The sequence below is a fragment of the Heteronotia binoei genome, chromosome 10, assembly GCF_032191835.1.
Source record: "Heteronotia binoei isolate CCM8104 ecotype False Entrance Well chromosome 10, APGP_CSIRO_Hbin_v1, whole genome shotgun sequence".
Taxonomy (NCBI): domain Eukaryota; kingdom Metazoa; phylum Chordata; class Lepidosauria; order Squamata; family Gekkonidae; genus Heteronotia; species Heteronotia binoei.
The window spans coordinates 67,649,224-67,663,935 of NC_083232.1; the positions used below are offsets into that span (position 1 = coordinate 67,649,224).

The 14,712-nt window shown below is 41.9% G+C and overlaps 1 protein-coding gene across 1 annotated transcript in view; it reads right to left on the reverse strand.

The window, feature by feature from the left end:
- Positions 1-6,308: 6,308 nt before the first annotated feature.
- GADL1 (glutamate decarboxylase like 1) overlaps positions 6,309-14,712 on the reverse strand; it is a 116,006-nt gene continuing 107,602 nt past the window's right edge. Inside the window, exon 15 of the mRNA XM_060248825.1 lies at positions 6,309-7,698. Within this exon, the coding sequence (XP_060104808.1) occupies positions 7,525-7,698 (174 nt within the window). The 3' untranslated portion in view covers positions 6,309-7,524. The remainder of the gene's footprint in view (positions 7,699-14,712) is intronic.

Below are 14,712 nucleotides of genomic sequence, written 5' to 3' on the forward strand. Positions count from 1 at the left end.
ATCTATCAAACATTAATATAATTAAAATTTAAAAACTATTCCACTGTGCTGTACCATTACTATGTTGGTGATTCTGCTTTTCAGATGGTTGGTCACCGGGAACTCTAGCTAAGGGATTATCAATGCCTTCTCTGTTGCAGTGAATGGGAAAATCAGCTCACAAAGACCATCTGTGTCCCTGCAAACCGGGGCACTCTGTGGCTTCAGCTGATTAGCATTCTGGTAGCCTCAATGACAACAGAACAGCACAGCTTTCACAAAGGGGCATTCGCATGTTCCTTTTATGACTTCTCAGCACTATATTCCCAGGTTATATCATTTTGTGATAATCAGGTCTCACCCAATTGCAAAAGGCAATATTAGTAAGGGGCACTGATAAAGCAACATACAGTCCCCGAGGGATGCCCTTTGATCCTTACCATCGACATGGAGGATGCTGAGGGGCAGCCCAGCCTTGCTTTCCAGTATCAGCATTGCAGAAGATCTTACAGCAGACTTCTGTCATGCAATTCCTTGCAACAATAAGATCTCCTGGGCAGCATTTGGCAGTAAGTACAATTGAGCCATATCCTGCAAATCAATCACCTTTTCCCATCCTTCTTCCAAGGCACACAGTTTAGTGTACATGATCCTCTGTCCCATTTTATCCTCTCAACAACCTCATGAGATAAATTAGATGGTGTGTGTTCATGTGACTGATGATTATGAACCTGGCTGGGAATCCAGTATCAGAATTTGACACCCTGTTACACAATGCTGACTGTATATAACAAATCCAGCCCAGATTTTGATTCTGAATGCTTACTCGTACATGTGGCAGATGAACTACTTCGATTCAATCACTTGGTAGCAGGGAGGGGCTGTAGCTCCATAGTAGAGTATCTCTGTTGCACACAGAAGGTCCCAATTTCAATCTCTGGCATCTCCAAAGGATTGAGTAGTAGGGAATTTGGAAGATCTTGATCTGGAACTGTGGAGAGCCACTGCCAGTTAGAATACTGAACTGGAGAGACTAATGGTCTGGTTTGGTATAAGGCAACTTAGTATATTCAGCTCTTTTTGGTCGCTATAAGGCAACTTAGTATATTCAGCTCTTTTTGGTCGCTAGGTAACCCTAGCTGAACATTCAGATAACATTACTAGTACTAGTGATGGTTACAACAATGCTCCAAACCTGGCTTGCTCAAGCCACTAACTGAAGAAGTGAAATTTGGACTGTTGTGTAGTTCAGACTCTCTGCTGTTCTGCTATTCTGCTATTGCAGAAAAGGCATGTTCACTCTAATAAGTGTTTGAACTGTGAGAGCCCTTGGCTATAGCATACATGTGAGTGCAGGATATCTGCTTTATTCTTCCTTTTCCATCTAATGTTGTGATCACAGAAGCTTTTTGGGCAAGCCTTGGTAGGCACAGGATCAACTGAGCTTCTATGGCTTTGCCCTGTCAGGATCATAGATTGTTTAGAGAGCATTTTGGTGTATCATTTAAGGATAAAAATGAGAATAAACGACAATCCTGCTGTGAGAGAGAGGCGCTTAAGGAGGGCTTTTTCAGGCACACAAACCCTGAGACAAAATTCTGAAACTCTTCCAATAGAGTGCTGAAGAGTTTCCAGTGAAAGGAACAAATGACTCCCCTGTATTTCCTTCAGGAAGAGAATGGGTTGGATTCAACCACATTTTCTGCAGGTGAAAAAGAAGGGAGGGGTCCCCTTTGGCCATCCAAAAATGTTATGCTAAGGATCACAGGAGCCACACGTACAAAAATCATGGAATGGAGTCTGCAGTAGAATGGAATTGGGGGTGACTGAGTGGAAGAGCTGACTGAATCCAACACAATATCTTTATTCACAAACACAATAGATTGTTTTAAACAATGCACTAACCACAGTTTGAAAGATGAATCCCCAGAATTCTGACATATCCTGTTATTACTTAAGCAAGTACCCATTTCAACAAACAACCAAGAAATAAGAATTTGACATTGTAACAGGTAAACATGTCAATCCTGTGCCTCTGAGGGACCCTGATAAGGTGGCATTAAAATAAATAAATACATATGACTGTCTTCTTTCTCCATATTATCAGAATCAGAGGTCTCTAATAGTTGCTCACATGGATATCAGATCTCTCCCTTCCCATTGCTCATTTGTTCTCTTGGTTGTATGAAGACTCTTTCCCCTTACCTCTGTTTATCTGTATTTTCCTCCTTCCCAGTTTGAATAAAGAGACAGACAACCAGACATTGGGTAAATTAAGGGCCACTTTATTTAAAACTCAAATGGCAAGGGCAAACATTAATTGGTGGCACAGTCAAAGCCAGGGGACATTCCTAGACCCTCCCTTGCTGAACAGTGGGCAAGACACCCTGTCCAGAGTGGAACCAACTCCAAGTGGCTCTTGTCCAGCCAGCACAGTATTCGGGATAAGCCCTAGAGATCCCTCCCTCCAAACCACACAGTTAAAGTGGAGATCTATCTCGGCCATCCCAAAGGCAGTCTGCATATCTCTCCCGCTTCATGCCACACAGCCACAGAGGTAATACTGCAAGACCCCTCAGCTGTGAGGAAAAGCCCCCTTACAGAACATCATGATTACCAGCTTGGTTGCCAGAGCACCTGGAGAAGTGACTCGCACACATCTGGCCAGAGAGTGTGGGTAAACCTATCCAGGGGCAAAAGGGACTTATGTAGTACAAGCAGCCTTATAGCTACAAAGGTACAAGAGTGCCCACAAGGAGAATGGAAGGCTTCCCATCGTTCCATATGACGTCCATCCCAGCATTGGAGCGAAGGAAACTGCGCCTCCAGGAGCTATCCAGGCGAACGGTTATGAAGTTCTGACCATGGAATCCACTGTGGAGGGCTAACACCACGCAGCCATCTTCCTACCAGGCTTGACTCCATTCCATCGAAGCTCATGTACACACCAGATGTCACCTTTGGCCTACAAGCAGCCTACCCACCCCAGGAGTGGTTAATCGTCCAACCACCACTTTCTTTGTTTAATGGAACTCTAGACAAAGACTGGTGCCCAGGAGAAGACAGAAGAAGAGGAAGACCATCTTCAGCCAGCGCCAAGTTCCTTTGTACAAACTGGGTGTTACCTAGGCCATGATTTGACTCTCTATTGTCACCCTTTTAGATAAATCCAATAGTCTTAAGCATCTCCTTACCCAAGTAATCTTTCTATTCTTCTCCCCAACTGTCACTTTGGAGCCTCCCCCTGGTCCGTTTCAACCTGAAAGTTCTCTCAGGTATCCAGGATCCAGGCAAGTCCATTGGTCAAGAGCAAGCACCCAATTAGGTGCCACCAATGAACTTTCTATTGGTTGTCGCAGTAGTCCAGCCCTTATGGTCACTGCGAAACCTCCCCTTTTCATGAGGTCATGCACCAGCTGACCACCTTCCCCCTCCCTCGTACCACCCATCCCCCAAGGGCTCAAGAGAGTCCTTATATTCTGTGGACTAGCTACCCACAGGTGTGCTTCTATAAGTATTCCAACTTCCGCTGCATAGTTCCATCCCTGATTCCTGATCAGTTTCGGGTCCCTTCTCCCACTTTCTCGCTTGTCGCCATTGGAGCCTTCACTGAAGACTACGATAGGTAAATATCACCCTGTTTGTCTACCCATGTGTTCCCCTATCTCTCTATCTATGTTTCCTAGGACTGAATGTGTGTTTTGATGAGTATTTTATCTTGTATGGAAGCCTATATTTTTCTTAATAAATTTTAATTGTTTTTACTTAATTAGAGTCCCTAATCTGTTAAGCATTACTTTTCTGGACGTGTTAATCCTGTATACACAGGTAAAACGATCCTGAGTGAGCCAGGTGCCCATCTGACAATTCCCCAACCTCGTTTTGAGGGCATTTTGGCTTACACAGCCCAAATGGAGCTGCTGCATGGTGCTCACTGAGCCACAAAATTCAATAACCAGAACACTGACATCACAAGGGCCAAGTCTCTGCTTAGACCCCTCTGCCCACCTAAACCTCTAAATCTTGCCATAGTCCTTGCTGTAAGTCTGCCAAAAACAAATCATTTCCCTGGTTGGAGGGATGAATGCCATCACCCTTGTACAGCTTTGGGCAGTCTGCCTGAATCTGAGGATGAGGCAGATAGTGGCCCAACCCAACTTCCAGTACCTTCTGGAGTTTCCTATTTGCCATATGCCAGGCTTTCTCAATGCCCCTAAGGTCTAGAGCAAGGCATTCAGATAACATTCTTATCTTGCCCATTTACACCCACAGAAGCAACAAAGGTAGGCACTGCCTTCTGAGCCTGTTTCAGGGCAGCCAGATGGGCTAAAATGGCCTGCATGCCAGCAGCCTGGTCAGCCTCATCCAATGGGGATAGGACCAGGGCAGGTTTAGGTACCTTAGGGGCTGGCCCTTTGCACTTAGATTTCCCTTGTCCCTTTTGGGGGGCTATATCTAGGCTGGGGCAATAGCTAACCAAAAAGAAAATATTTGCCTCCCAATTCAGCCACAAAAATGGGCATCCTTAAAAACAAACTGGCTACCATCTCACTAACAAGAAGGGAAAGTCCTGCCTCCTAACTGCTGCAAAATGGCCATTTTCAGCAATCAAGAAAAAAATGGCTGTTGCCAATCCCTAAAGCCGGTGGGCTGAAAGGAATTGTAATTAGCCACACCACGGTGCTGGTGGTGGGGCAAGGGTGAAACTCTAAGACTGTAAACTGCCTCCCAAGTCCCAGTAGCCTTCAAAAATAGAACCAGATTGACCCCAGTAAGGAGAGAGGGAAAGGCAGACAGAGCAAATAAAATGGCTGCTGCTCTCACTAGGAAACATAGGACTTTCCCAGCACATGCTGAACATCCCCAGAAGGCTCTTGAGCACCTAAGTGCAAACCTGGGATGAAACCCCCACCCCAGAAGCCCCAAAGGGACAGTGGAGCATGCCACCCTAACCCTTCCTATAAAGCCAAGACTGGGGAGGGGGCAGGGTAACAGGCCATTAAAAAAGAAGCTGCAGCTGTGAAGGCCTTCTGATGATCTGCACCATCCTGCCAAGTCTGCAATCGCTGCAAGCCTCCAGGAGCATTCAATGCCACCCTGGCTCATCCGCAGCCCTGAGAAGGCCCGCACTGTGTTCCAAGCCATCCTGATGCTTTTTCTGATTCTCCACAGGGTCCCAATTCAGACTGGAGGGGAGAGCCGGCCTGCTCCTTGCTCCCTCTCAGTTCGGGCACAAGGCAAGACTGAGAGGGTGGGGGCAAAGCCAGCTGATTCAATGCTGGCTCTGCCCCCTGCAAGAAACTCAAATAAAAAATACACTTCTTTCAGGCACAACAATAAGAATAATTTAGTGATATCCAGTCATACACAACAAAACACTAATTTCGAATATACATTCCTACACTATGTAATTAGTATAGACTTTGGCTACGTGTGGATGTTTGAGGTGATTCCCATACAAACACATGTTCTTGTTTATAAGATTACAAGCTCTTTGGAGCCTGCTTTGACCCCACTCCAAAAATGATAACAATTATTAAGATTGTAAGCTCTCTGGAATCCAGGTTAAATGTCCTATTTCAAAGTGATACCAAGACTATATATTTATCCATTCATCTTGGACCTGAAGATTTGAAATGGTGCACTTTGGATCAACCCACCATTGTCCATATATGTGTCAATATATTTGGAATTCATTTCTGGAATTTGTGTATCCATATATTAGCAATGTATAATTGGAATTAGTGTCTTGTTGTGTATGACTGGTTATCAATAAATTACTCTTATTGTTGTGGTGTTGTGCCTTGGATTCTTCACACTGCAGTCCATTGTTTTGACTACTTCCCTGAAAGGAAGCCAGCTGCAGTTTGAAGACCCGCTCTTCCACCTTCCGAGAAGACAAAGGGGGCCCACCTGCAGCACATCTGATGGCCAGCTGCAGGTAGGGGTCAAATTGTGATGGTCACAGAGTCACTGTACTTCAGAAGTGAGTCTGCTGTCTCACAAGGAGAAGGTGAAGATGCCATTTGAACTTCCACAACTTCTGAAAACTTCTGAAAACAGCAAAATAGCTCACCAAGAATTAAAGCATGGTTGTGTTGGATTAGAAGGCAGGGACAATTTGTGAACAGGCTATTTTGCATGAACTGGACAATGTGTTAGAGGAGGAGTTGTTGATTTTAAAAATAAAAAGTCTATTCACTTAGTTGTTGCTCACTTTTTATTCCAATATTCAGCTAAAAGCACACAGGGCCCCTAGAACTTTGAGGCTGTTCTGTATGGATATTAAATAATTAGAGGGTACAGGAAAAATATATATATATATAGAGAGAGAGAGCTCTAGTATTACACCATGTCACAAATTTAACTTCCAAATTCAGTGTACAGATAGAATAGAAGTTCCACTTACAGTAATGAAAGATCATGAACAACAAATTTATTTTCTAAAACAGATCATAACATCAATAAAATAACGAAGTTTGAGTCCAGTGGTACCTTTAAGTCCAACAAGGTTTAATTCTGCATGCACATAAAAGCTTATATCTTGAATTAAACTTTTTTGGTCTTAAAGGTGTCACTGGATTCAAACTTTGTTCTGTTACTTCAGAGCAACACAGCTACCCACCTGAATCTTTTTTCAGTAAAATTAAACAGGTTAAATCCATTATGGTCTTAGCTTCACAAAAATATTTAGTTGCCTTATAAGTTATGTCTCTATTTGAATATTATGAGCAAATTTCAATTTATTACACACATTATTACCAGACCATCTCCTAAAGATACATGCAGCTCCTGTGAAATGTGATAGTTTTTACATATTTTGAAACACATCATTGGTTGAATAATTGTAACAATTTAAATAGCCATACAGTATTAAAAAAATACAACTCTATGAGAAATATATATATAAATGTATATATATACACACATGTCATTTTAAGCTTGAATATTTCTAAAATGCTTAAGAAATACCTTGCTTATGCATTAACAATATAGATTTAATCTGAATTAAATTATATTTTTCAAAAAATCAAAAAAAGGCTTATGAATAAATTGCAACATTTTGATCTCCAAAAAAATTACTGGTGTTTTTGAAGAAAAGTGGGTAGACAAGGGAATACCTCAGTCAACCAACTGTTGTACTGCCCCGCTGACTTTAAATTTCTACATTTTAGCCTGCACCACATTAGCGTTTTAAAAATACTCATTTACCCAAGCTTAGGCTGAAATATTACACAATGGGAACCACACTGACTTCAAATACCTTGTAACAATTTGTTGTTGGTTAAAATTTGGCCCATCTTAGCATCAATTATCAACTTAATACCTGCCAACATTGAACACAGAATATTTATTTCAAAAGAATCCCTTCCCCTGCTGTCCCTTTCCCCAAACATTGTTTTGGACTGTGTTTTTGGGTTACTTAAGCATTGATCTATGGGTTCCATGGTCTAGTACCATTAGCCTTCATGCATTCTTAATCTGTAAACTCTACCCCCCACACACACACAAACACAAGGGATCTCTTGTGTTGTGGAATACCAGCTACAAGTCTTGGCCAAGTAAGTTTATCTCATCAAGCAGGAAGTCCATGTCCTCACGGCTCACCTGGGGGCTGATAATGACCTGGCGAAAGAAGTTTACTTTGTCATGATGAGGTTGGTATCCCAGCATCATACTGCCTTTTTTCATCATCCTCTCTTTAACAATGGGTGCAACCTGAGATGGTGGGGGAGAACATACATTTAGAAGGATAACATGGTACATAAAGAGGACTTTGGAAGATTGAGAGTCATTATCAAATTTTCATTCTCAAACAGAAGGAAAAAACACAACATAACAGTTTCAGTTGGCCTCAAACATATGCTTGTCTAAGGGAACCACAGTGAGAATGTGTAAACACTGAATTGCATCCTGACATCTTTACCACTCAGTCTCACTTAATTTTCCTCACAATAACCCTCATCCCAGCTGGATTTGTCTTTGCCAGTCTCATGATTCCCAGCATAGTCTTTTTTGCAGTCAAAGGGAAAACCCTCTCATCCTCTTTTCACCACCAGTGGAAATGGTGGTTACATCCAACCAAATGTATTTGATTTCCTAGCATTGGTCCCATGACTCCTTTTCACCAAGTCTTCCTCCAGTGGAAGGAAGTCGTCCAGGTCCTCCAAGTCTTCTTTCCAACACAGAAAGACATCCTTCAACAGTTTAATGCTTTCTTTCTTGAAGGAAAATTCAGCAGAACAGAGGAACATATGATACAACTCTTAAACCCCAATCCAATGCCCAATGAATTACTTTCTACTGTTTTCATATAACAAATTTTCTCTCACCAATCATTTCAGTTTGCCTCATTCCCACATATGGATGCCTGCATGCACCAGAGAGCTGCATCTGCCAAGCAGAGCGTAAGCTAGATCTTGCCTAATTTACTAAGCAACATTAAAGCCTATTATAACGGGTAACTTGGGTGTATGGTAAAATTCTGATGCTTTATAAGTAGCAATGTATAAAAATCAATGCAACAGGTGAGCTATAATTAACATGTACACCTATAGTGAGCCAGCAAAACAAGATTCTTTTGAAGTCTGATTCTTTTTACTCTGTACTTGCATTGTCATTTAGTAAGAATGAAACATTGCAATGAGCAATACATCAACATCAAGATAGGAATCTATATTTTTCTGGTACACTGCTTATTTTGTAATTGGATTTGTGTGGGTGTGTTTTATTAGCTAATGTACTGAGCAGAGAAGCGTCCCATGAATATTGGGTGAAAAGAATCACTTTAAAAAGTAAAAACTACAAGAGTTAGATTCTATTCTCTGATATCATCAATCTTCAAACCCAGCAGTGCTACTTTAGATTTAGGTGTGAGACAATGAAAACCAATATCTAATGCTCTTCTTGACACCCCCTCCATCCCAGTTTACATTAAAAACAACAGCAATTTTATTACTAGTCATGTTGGGCACAGCGTGCAACTGATTTTTCTTGTTAGCTCATGCTCTTAGGTCTAAAAAAGTAGATTTTTGCAAAAAACCATGAGCTACAACTTCCTCACTCCCTAGCATACTTTGATTTCTCAGGATGTTTTCCCCTTCAGATGTCCCATAGCCAGTATCTCAACTGTTTTTTTTTTTTAATGTTCCCTTAGTTTAAAGATATTATTTTATCGAAGTCAGCTCTTAGGGTCAAAATAAGAAATGACAAAAATCACAGACTTTCATTTTACATACAAATTTCACCTGTGTGGCCCTGATTCACATTGGCTGATGCACAGAAAAAGAGAGGAGATTTAATCCATTTACCCAATAAGGTTTTGCTCATCAAAATCAGGCCCTCCTAAACCATTGTTAGCCTTTTAAAGAAAGGAGATGGACACCAGTCCTTTGTCTTTAATGGGCTAACAATGTGGAGACACCATTTTCAGTTAACAATCTTGCAGGGATTAAAGGAGTTAAACACAGTCTGTTCCCTTCTATGTATGGCCCTTATCTGAGGTGGTGCTATAGCCAGTTGAAATTGTTCTTCAGAAACTATGGGGGAGATCCAATTACATGTCTCAGCTAAGACCTGCCCAATGTAGAACCATACTAAGTAGAGTTGCACCCTTCTAAGCCTTCTGATTGGTCATCATATAGAAAAGGACAACATTTGTTCTTGGGGTTTTTTCTTCCACAAATAATGTCTCCAGGGTTTAATCCAGGCCATATTTTAGCACTCTTGCTGGTGCTACAATTAAACTTGAAAGAAACCAGGTAATAAAAGATTAGACTGTTTCTGAGCATTTGCGTTAAACATTTCCTTTGCCATGGCATAATCACATCCAGACTTCAGTATCTGCCATGAAATGGGCATAGCTGCAAATCTGCAAAGACGAAACGTTCTGCCATGAAGAATTAAAGATGATGAAAAAGCTGCTAGGTGCTGTACCCAGGAAGGGCTCAACCGCTGTCCAGGGCATAACAGGCAAGCAAAAACCCTAGCACCTCTTTTTCTTAAAGCCCCAGCCCTGAATTAAACAGTCTGCAATCCGAGCACATTTCTTTGCTCATGTGCTCCACTAAAATAAGCACATTTAGGATTCATTATGCAGCTCTCTTGAAATCAGAAATTCATTCCTGAGAGGCAGACTGAAGGTCTTCAAGGACTGTGCAGGGAACCTTGGCCTGACAAGTACTTATTGAGAAAATAAACACTTGCAATATAACCTCCAAAAACACAGCTTTCTCTCAACCTGCTCTGGGGTGTTTCTTTGAAATGAGCAAATGTACCACTGACTTGGATTTGCACTCATTTGCTGAGTCTCAAAAAGCCAGTGGCAGACTCAGCCGCTTGAGGTACTCAAGAAAGACGATGCTGTCTCCTTTTACTTAACGGTCTTATTTCTTTCTCACAGCATTTACAAGATACATTACACTTGATAGAGCCCCTGCAGTTAATTCCAACATAAATGTCACAAAATTACTTAAAACATCATCTAATCTATCACACTGTAGTTCTTCTCCACCCCTCCTCAGTATTTTAGCATGTGATGTGAAGAAATTCATTGGCTTAAAATCAATTTTGGATTCAAAAAGTTAGCATATTTTCACTTTCATCTGTCTCTGCTCATTCCTGCTTGCCTTTGCAATAAAAGTCTAACTTTTTATTTAGCATTTTACTACAAGCTGACACACTCCAAATATTAATTAAAGATCACAACATGACACAAGCTTGAATGAATGTCAATCAAGAATGTAACGAGCAACCAGAATTTTCTTTTGAATTCTAATGTGGAGGGGGGAGGGGGGCAAGAGAGAAAAAATAGGACTGGTTATCAAACTGGTATTAAAGAGATCTTAGGAAAGATTAGGAACATTTCTTAATGAAGCTGGATGATAATTAGAATGTTCCACAATACCTGTTTGAAAACTTCAGGATCAAGTAGCTATATTCTTAATCCATGCAAACTATATCTGCCTTCAAAACAAAAATCCACATGAAAATCTGCATGGGTGTACTGGGAGTCTGAATGGGCAAGTGACCTACCTATCAGTTTGGCCCAGGCTAACCTGATCACTTCAGATCCCAGAAGCTTAGCAGGGTCAGCCCTAGTTAGTACTTGCGTGGGAGATCAGCAAGGAAGTCCAAGGTTAGTACTTGGGTGGGAGACCACCAAGGAAGTGCAGAGACCAAATGGCAAACCACCTCTGGGTTTTTTGCCATGAAAATCCTATGGGGTCACCAGATGTCTGCTGTGATTTGATTGCAGTTTACACCACCATCATGCTGTAAGATGTTAATATTTTATTTTGTCCTATTCTTGCATTTGACCTGTTTTTAGGTGCATTCAAACATCACAACAGACTGGGTTTTTTTATACCAGTTTGTTTTACAAGCCATCGATCATTTACCAGACTTACATAACAGGCCAATTTATTCATAAATCCCAGTTAGTTTGCTTGCTGCTTGTCTTTTTTCTTGCCTCCAAGCCACATCCCCAGATTCTAGCCCCAAATCCCTTTCCTTTTCAGGTGATGCCAGACTACATTTGGCCTTGCTATCAGTTAACTGCAGTAAATGGGGGGGGACTAGAGGGAGGAGGGAAAAGCCTAGATCAAATCATGCTTCCTGCTGCCCCATTCTTGACTGAGAGTAGTCACAGGAGTATATGGAGTTGCCTTTACAGTGGCCAAACCATTGGCCTAATAAGGTCAATGCTATCTACTCTGGCTGGCAGTAGCTCTCCAGGGTCTCTGGTACATGTCAGTCACATCACCTCCTACCTGATCCTTTTTTGACTGGAGATGCTGCGGAATTAAGAACATAAGAGAAGCCATGTTAGATCAGGCCAATGGCCCATCCAGTCCAACACTCTGTGTCACACAGTGGCAAAAAATTTATATATATACACACACACACACACACACTGTGGCTAATAGCCACTGATGGACCTCTGCTCCATATTTTTATCTAAACCCCTCTTGAAGGTGGCTAAGCTTGTGGCCGTCACCACCTCCTGTGGCAGTGAATTCCACATGTTAATCACCCTTTGGGTGAAGAAGTACTTCTTTTTATCCGTTTTAACCTGTCTGCTCAGCAATTTCATCGAATGCCCACGAGTTCTTGTATTGTGAGAAACGGAGAAAAATACTTCTTTCTCTACTTTCTCCATCCTATGCATTATCTTGTAAACCTCTATCATGTCACCCTGCAGTCGACGTTTCTCCAAGCTAAAGAGTCCTAAGCGTTTCAACCTTTCTTCATAGGGAAAATGTTCCAGCCCTTTAATCATTTTAGTTGCCCTTTTCTGGAATGTCTCCAATACTATAATATCCTTTTTGAGGTGCGGCAACCAGAACTGCACACAGAACTCCAAATGAGACCGCACCATCGATTTATACAGGGGCATTATGATACTGGCTGATTTGTTTTCAATTCCCTTCCTAATAATTCCCAGCATGGCGTTGGTCTTTTTTATTGCAAACGCACACTGTCTTGACATTTTCAGTGAGTTATCTACCACGACCCCAAGATCTCTCTCTTGGTCAGTCTCTGCCAGTTCACACCCCATCAACTTGTATTTGTAGCTGGGATTCTTGGCCCCAATGTGCATTAATTTGCACTTGGCCACATTGAACCGCATCTGCCACGTTGACGCCCACTCACCCAGCCTCAACAGATCCTTTTGGAGTTCCTCACAATCCTCTCTGGTTCTCACCACCCTGAACACTTTAGTGTCATCCGCAAACTTGGCCAATTCACTGCTCACTCCCAACTCTAAATCTTTTATGAACAAGTTAAAGAGCATGGGACCCAGAACTGAACCCTGCGGCACCCCACTGCTTACCGTCCTCCACTGCGAAGACTGCCCATTTATACTCACTCTCTGCTTCCTGTTACTCAGCCAGCTTTTGATCCACAAAAACTGTCATTTTACTCCATGACTCTCAAGCTTTCTAAGGAGCCTTTGATGAGGAATTTTATCAAAACCTTTCTGGAAGTCAAGGCAAACAACATCTATTGCGTCTCCTTTGTCCAAATGTTTGTTCACCCCCTCAAAGAAATGTAACAGGTTAGTGAGGCAAGATCTTCCCTTACAGAACCCATGCTGAGTCTTCCTCAATAACCCATGTCCATCAATGTGCCTACTCATTCTGTCCTTGATAATGCTTTCTACAAGCTTTCCCGGTATTGAAGTCAGACTGACTGGCCTGTAATTCCCGGATCTCCTCTGGAACCCTTTTTAAAGATGGGGGTGACATTTGCTACCTTCCAGTCCTCAGGAACGGAGGCAGATTTCAATGAAAGATTACAGATTTTTGTTAGAAGATCCACAAGTTCAACTTTGAGTTCTTTCAGAACTCTCGGATGTATGCCATCTGGACTCGGTGACTTATTAGTTTTTAATTTGTCTATCAGTTGTAGGACCTCCTCTTTTGTCACCTCAATCTGACTCAGGTCTTTCAACACCCCTTCCAAAATTAGTGGTTCTGGGGCAGGCAAAAAGTTCTCATCTTCCACGGTGAAGATGGAGGCAAAACATTCATTCAGCTTCTCAGCCATTTCCCTATCCTCCTTCAGTAATCCTTTTACCCCATGGTCATCCAAGGGCCCCACTGTCTCCCTGGCTGGTTTCCTACTTCTAATATATTTGAAGAAATTTTTATTGTTGGTCTTTTTGTTTTTTGCAATATGCTCCTCATAGTCCCTTTTTGCCTGCCTGATCACAGTCTTGCATTTGATTTGCCACAGCCTGTTTTCCCTTTTACTAATCTCACTTGGACTGGTTTTCCACCGCTTAAAGGAGTCCTTCTTACCTTTTACAGCTTCCGTTACTTTGCTTGTTAACCATGCAGGCCTTTTCTTATTCCTGTTTGTGCCTTTCCTAACTTGTGGTATGTATTTTATCTGAGCTTCTAGGATTATAGTTTTAAATAGTCTACAAGCTTCCCCAAGGGGTTTGACCGTATTTACTTTTCCTTTCAGGTTCCTTCTCACATGCCTCCTAATCTCAGTGAATTTACCCCTTTTAAAGTTAAACGTGGTTGTGGCGGTCTTTTGGGGCAACTCCCTATTTATACAAACGGTGAATAATAACATTAGGGTCACTGCTCCCAAGCGGCGCAATCACTTTTACATCTCTCACCAAGTCTTGGGCATTACTTAGGACCAAATCCAGGATCGCTCCACCCCTGGTGGGTTCTGAGACCATCTGCTCCATAGCACAGTCATTGAGAGCATCAAGAAACTCAATCTCTTTCTATTGACCAGAACACATATTGACCCAATCAATCTGCGGGTAGTTAAAATCACCTATTACGACACAGATTTTACATTTAGCCGCTATCTTTAAGCCTTCCATCATATTATAATCGTCCTCTCTCTTTTGATTTGGTGGCCGATGATAAACTCCCATAGCTAAATTTCCTTTTGGGCCCTCTATTTCAACCCAAAGCATTTCTAAAAGGGAATCTAATTCTCTGACCTAAGTCTTACTGGACAGTATATCCTCTCTGACATACAGAGCCACCCCACCTCCAATCCTTCCCTCCCTATCCTTCCAATATAACTTATATCCAGGAATCACCGTGTCCCACTGATTCTCCTCATTCCACCAAGTTTCTGAAATTCCCACAATGTCTATGTTTTCTCCCAACACTAAACATTCCAATCCACCAATTTTACTTCGAACACTTCTAGTATTTGCATACAAACATCTATAATTTCCCAGGCAAGCTAGGCCCG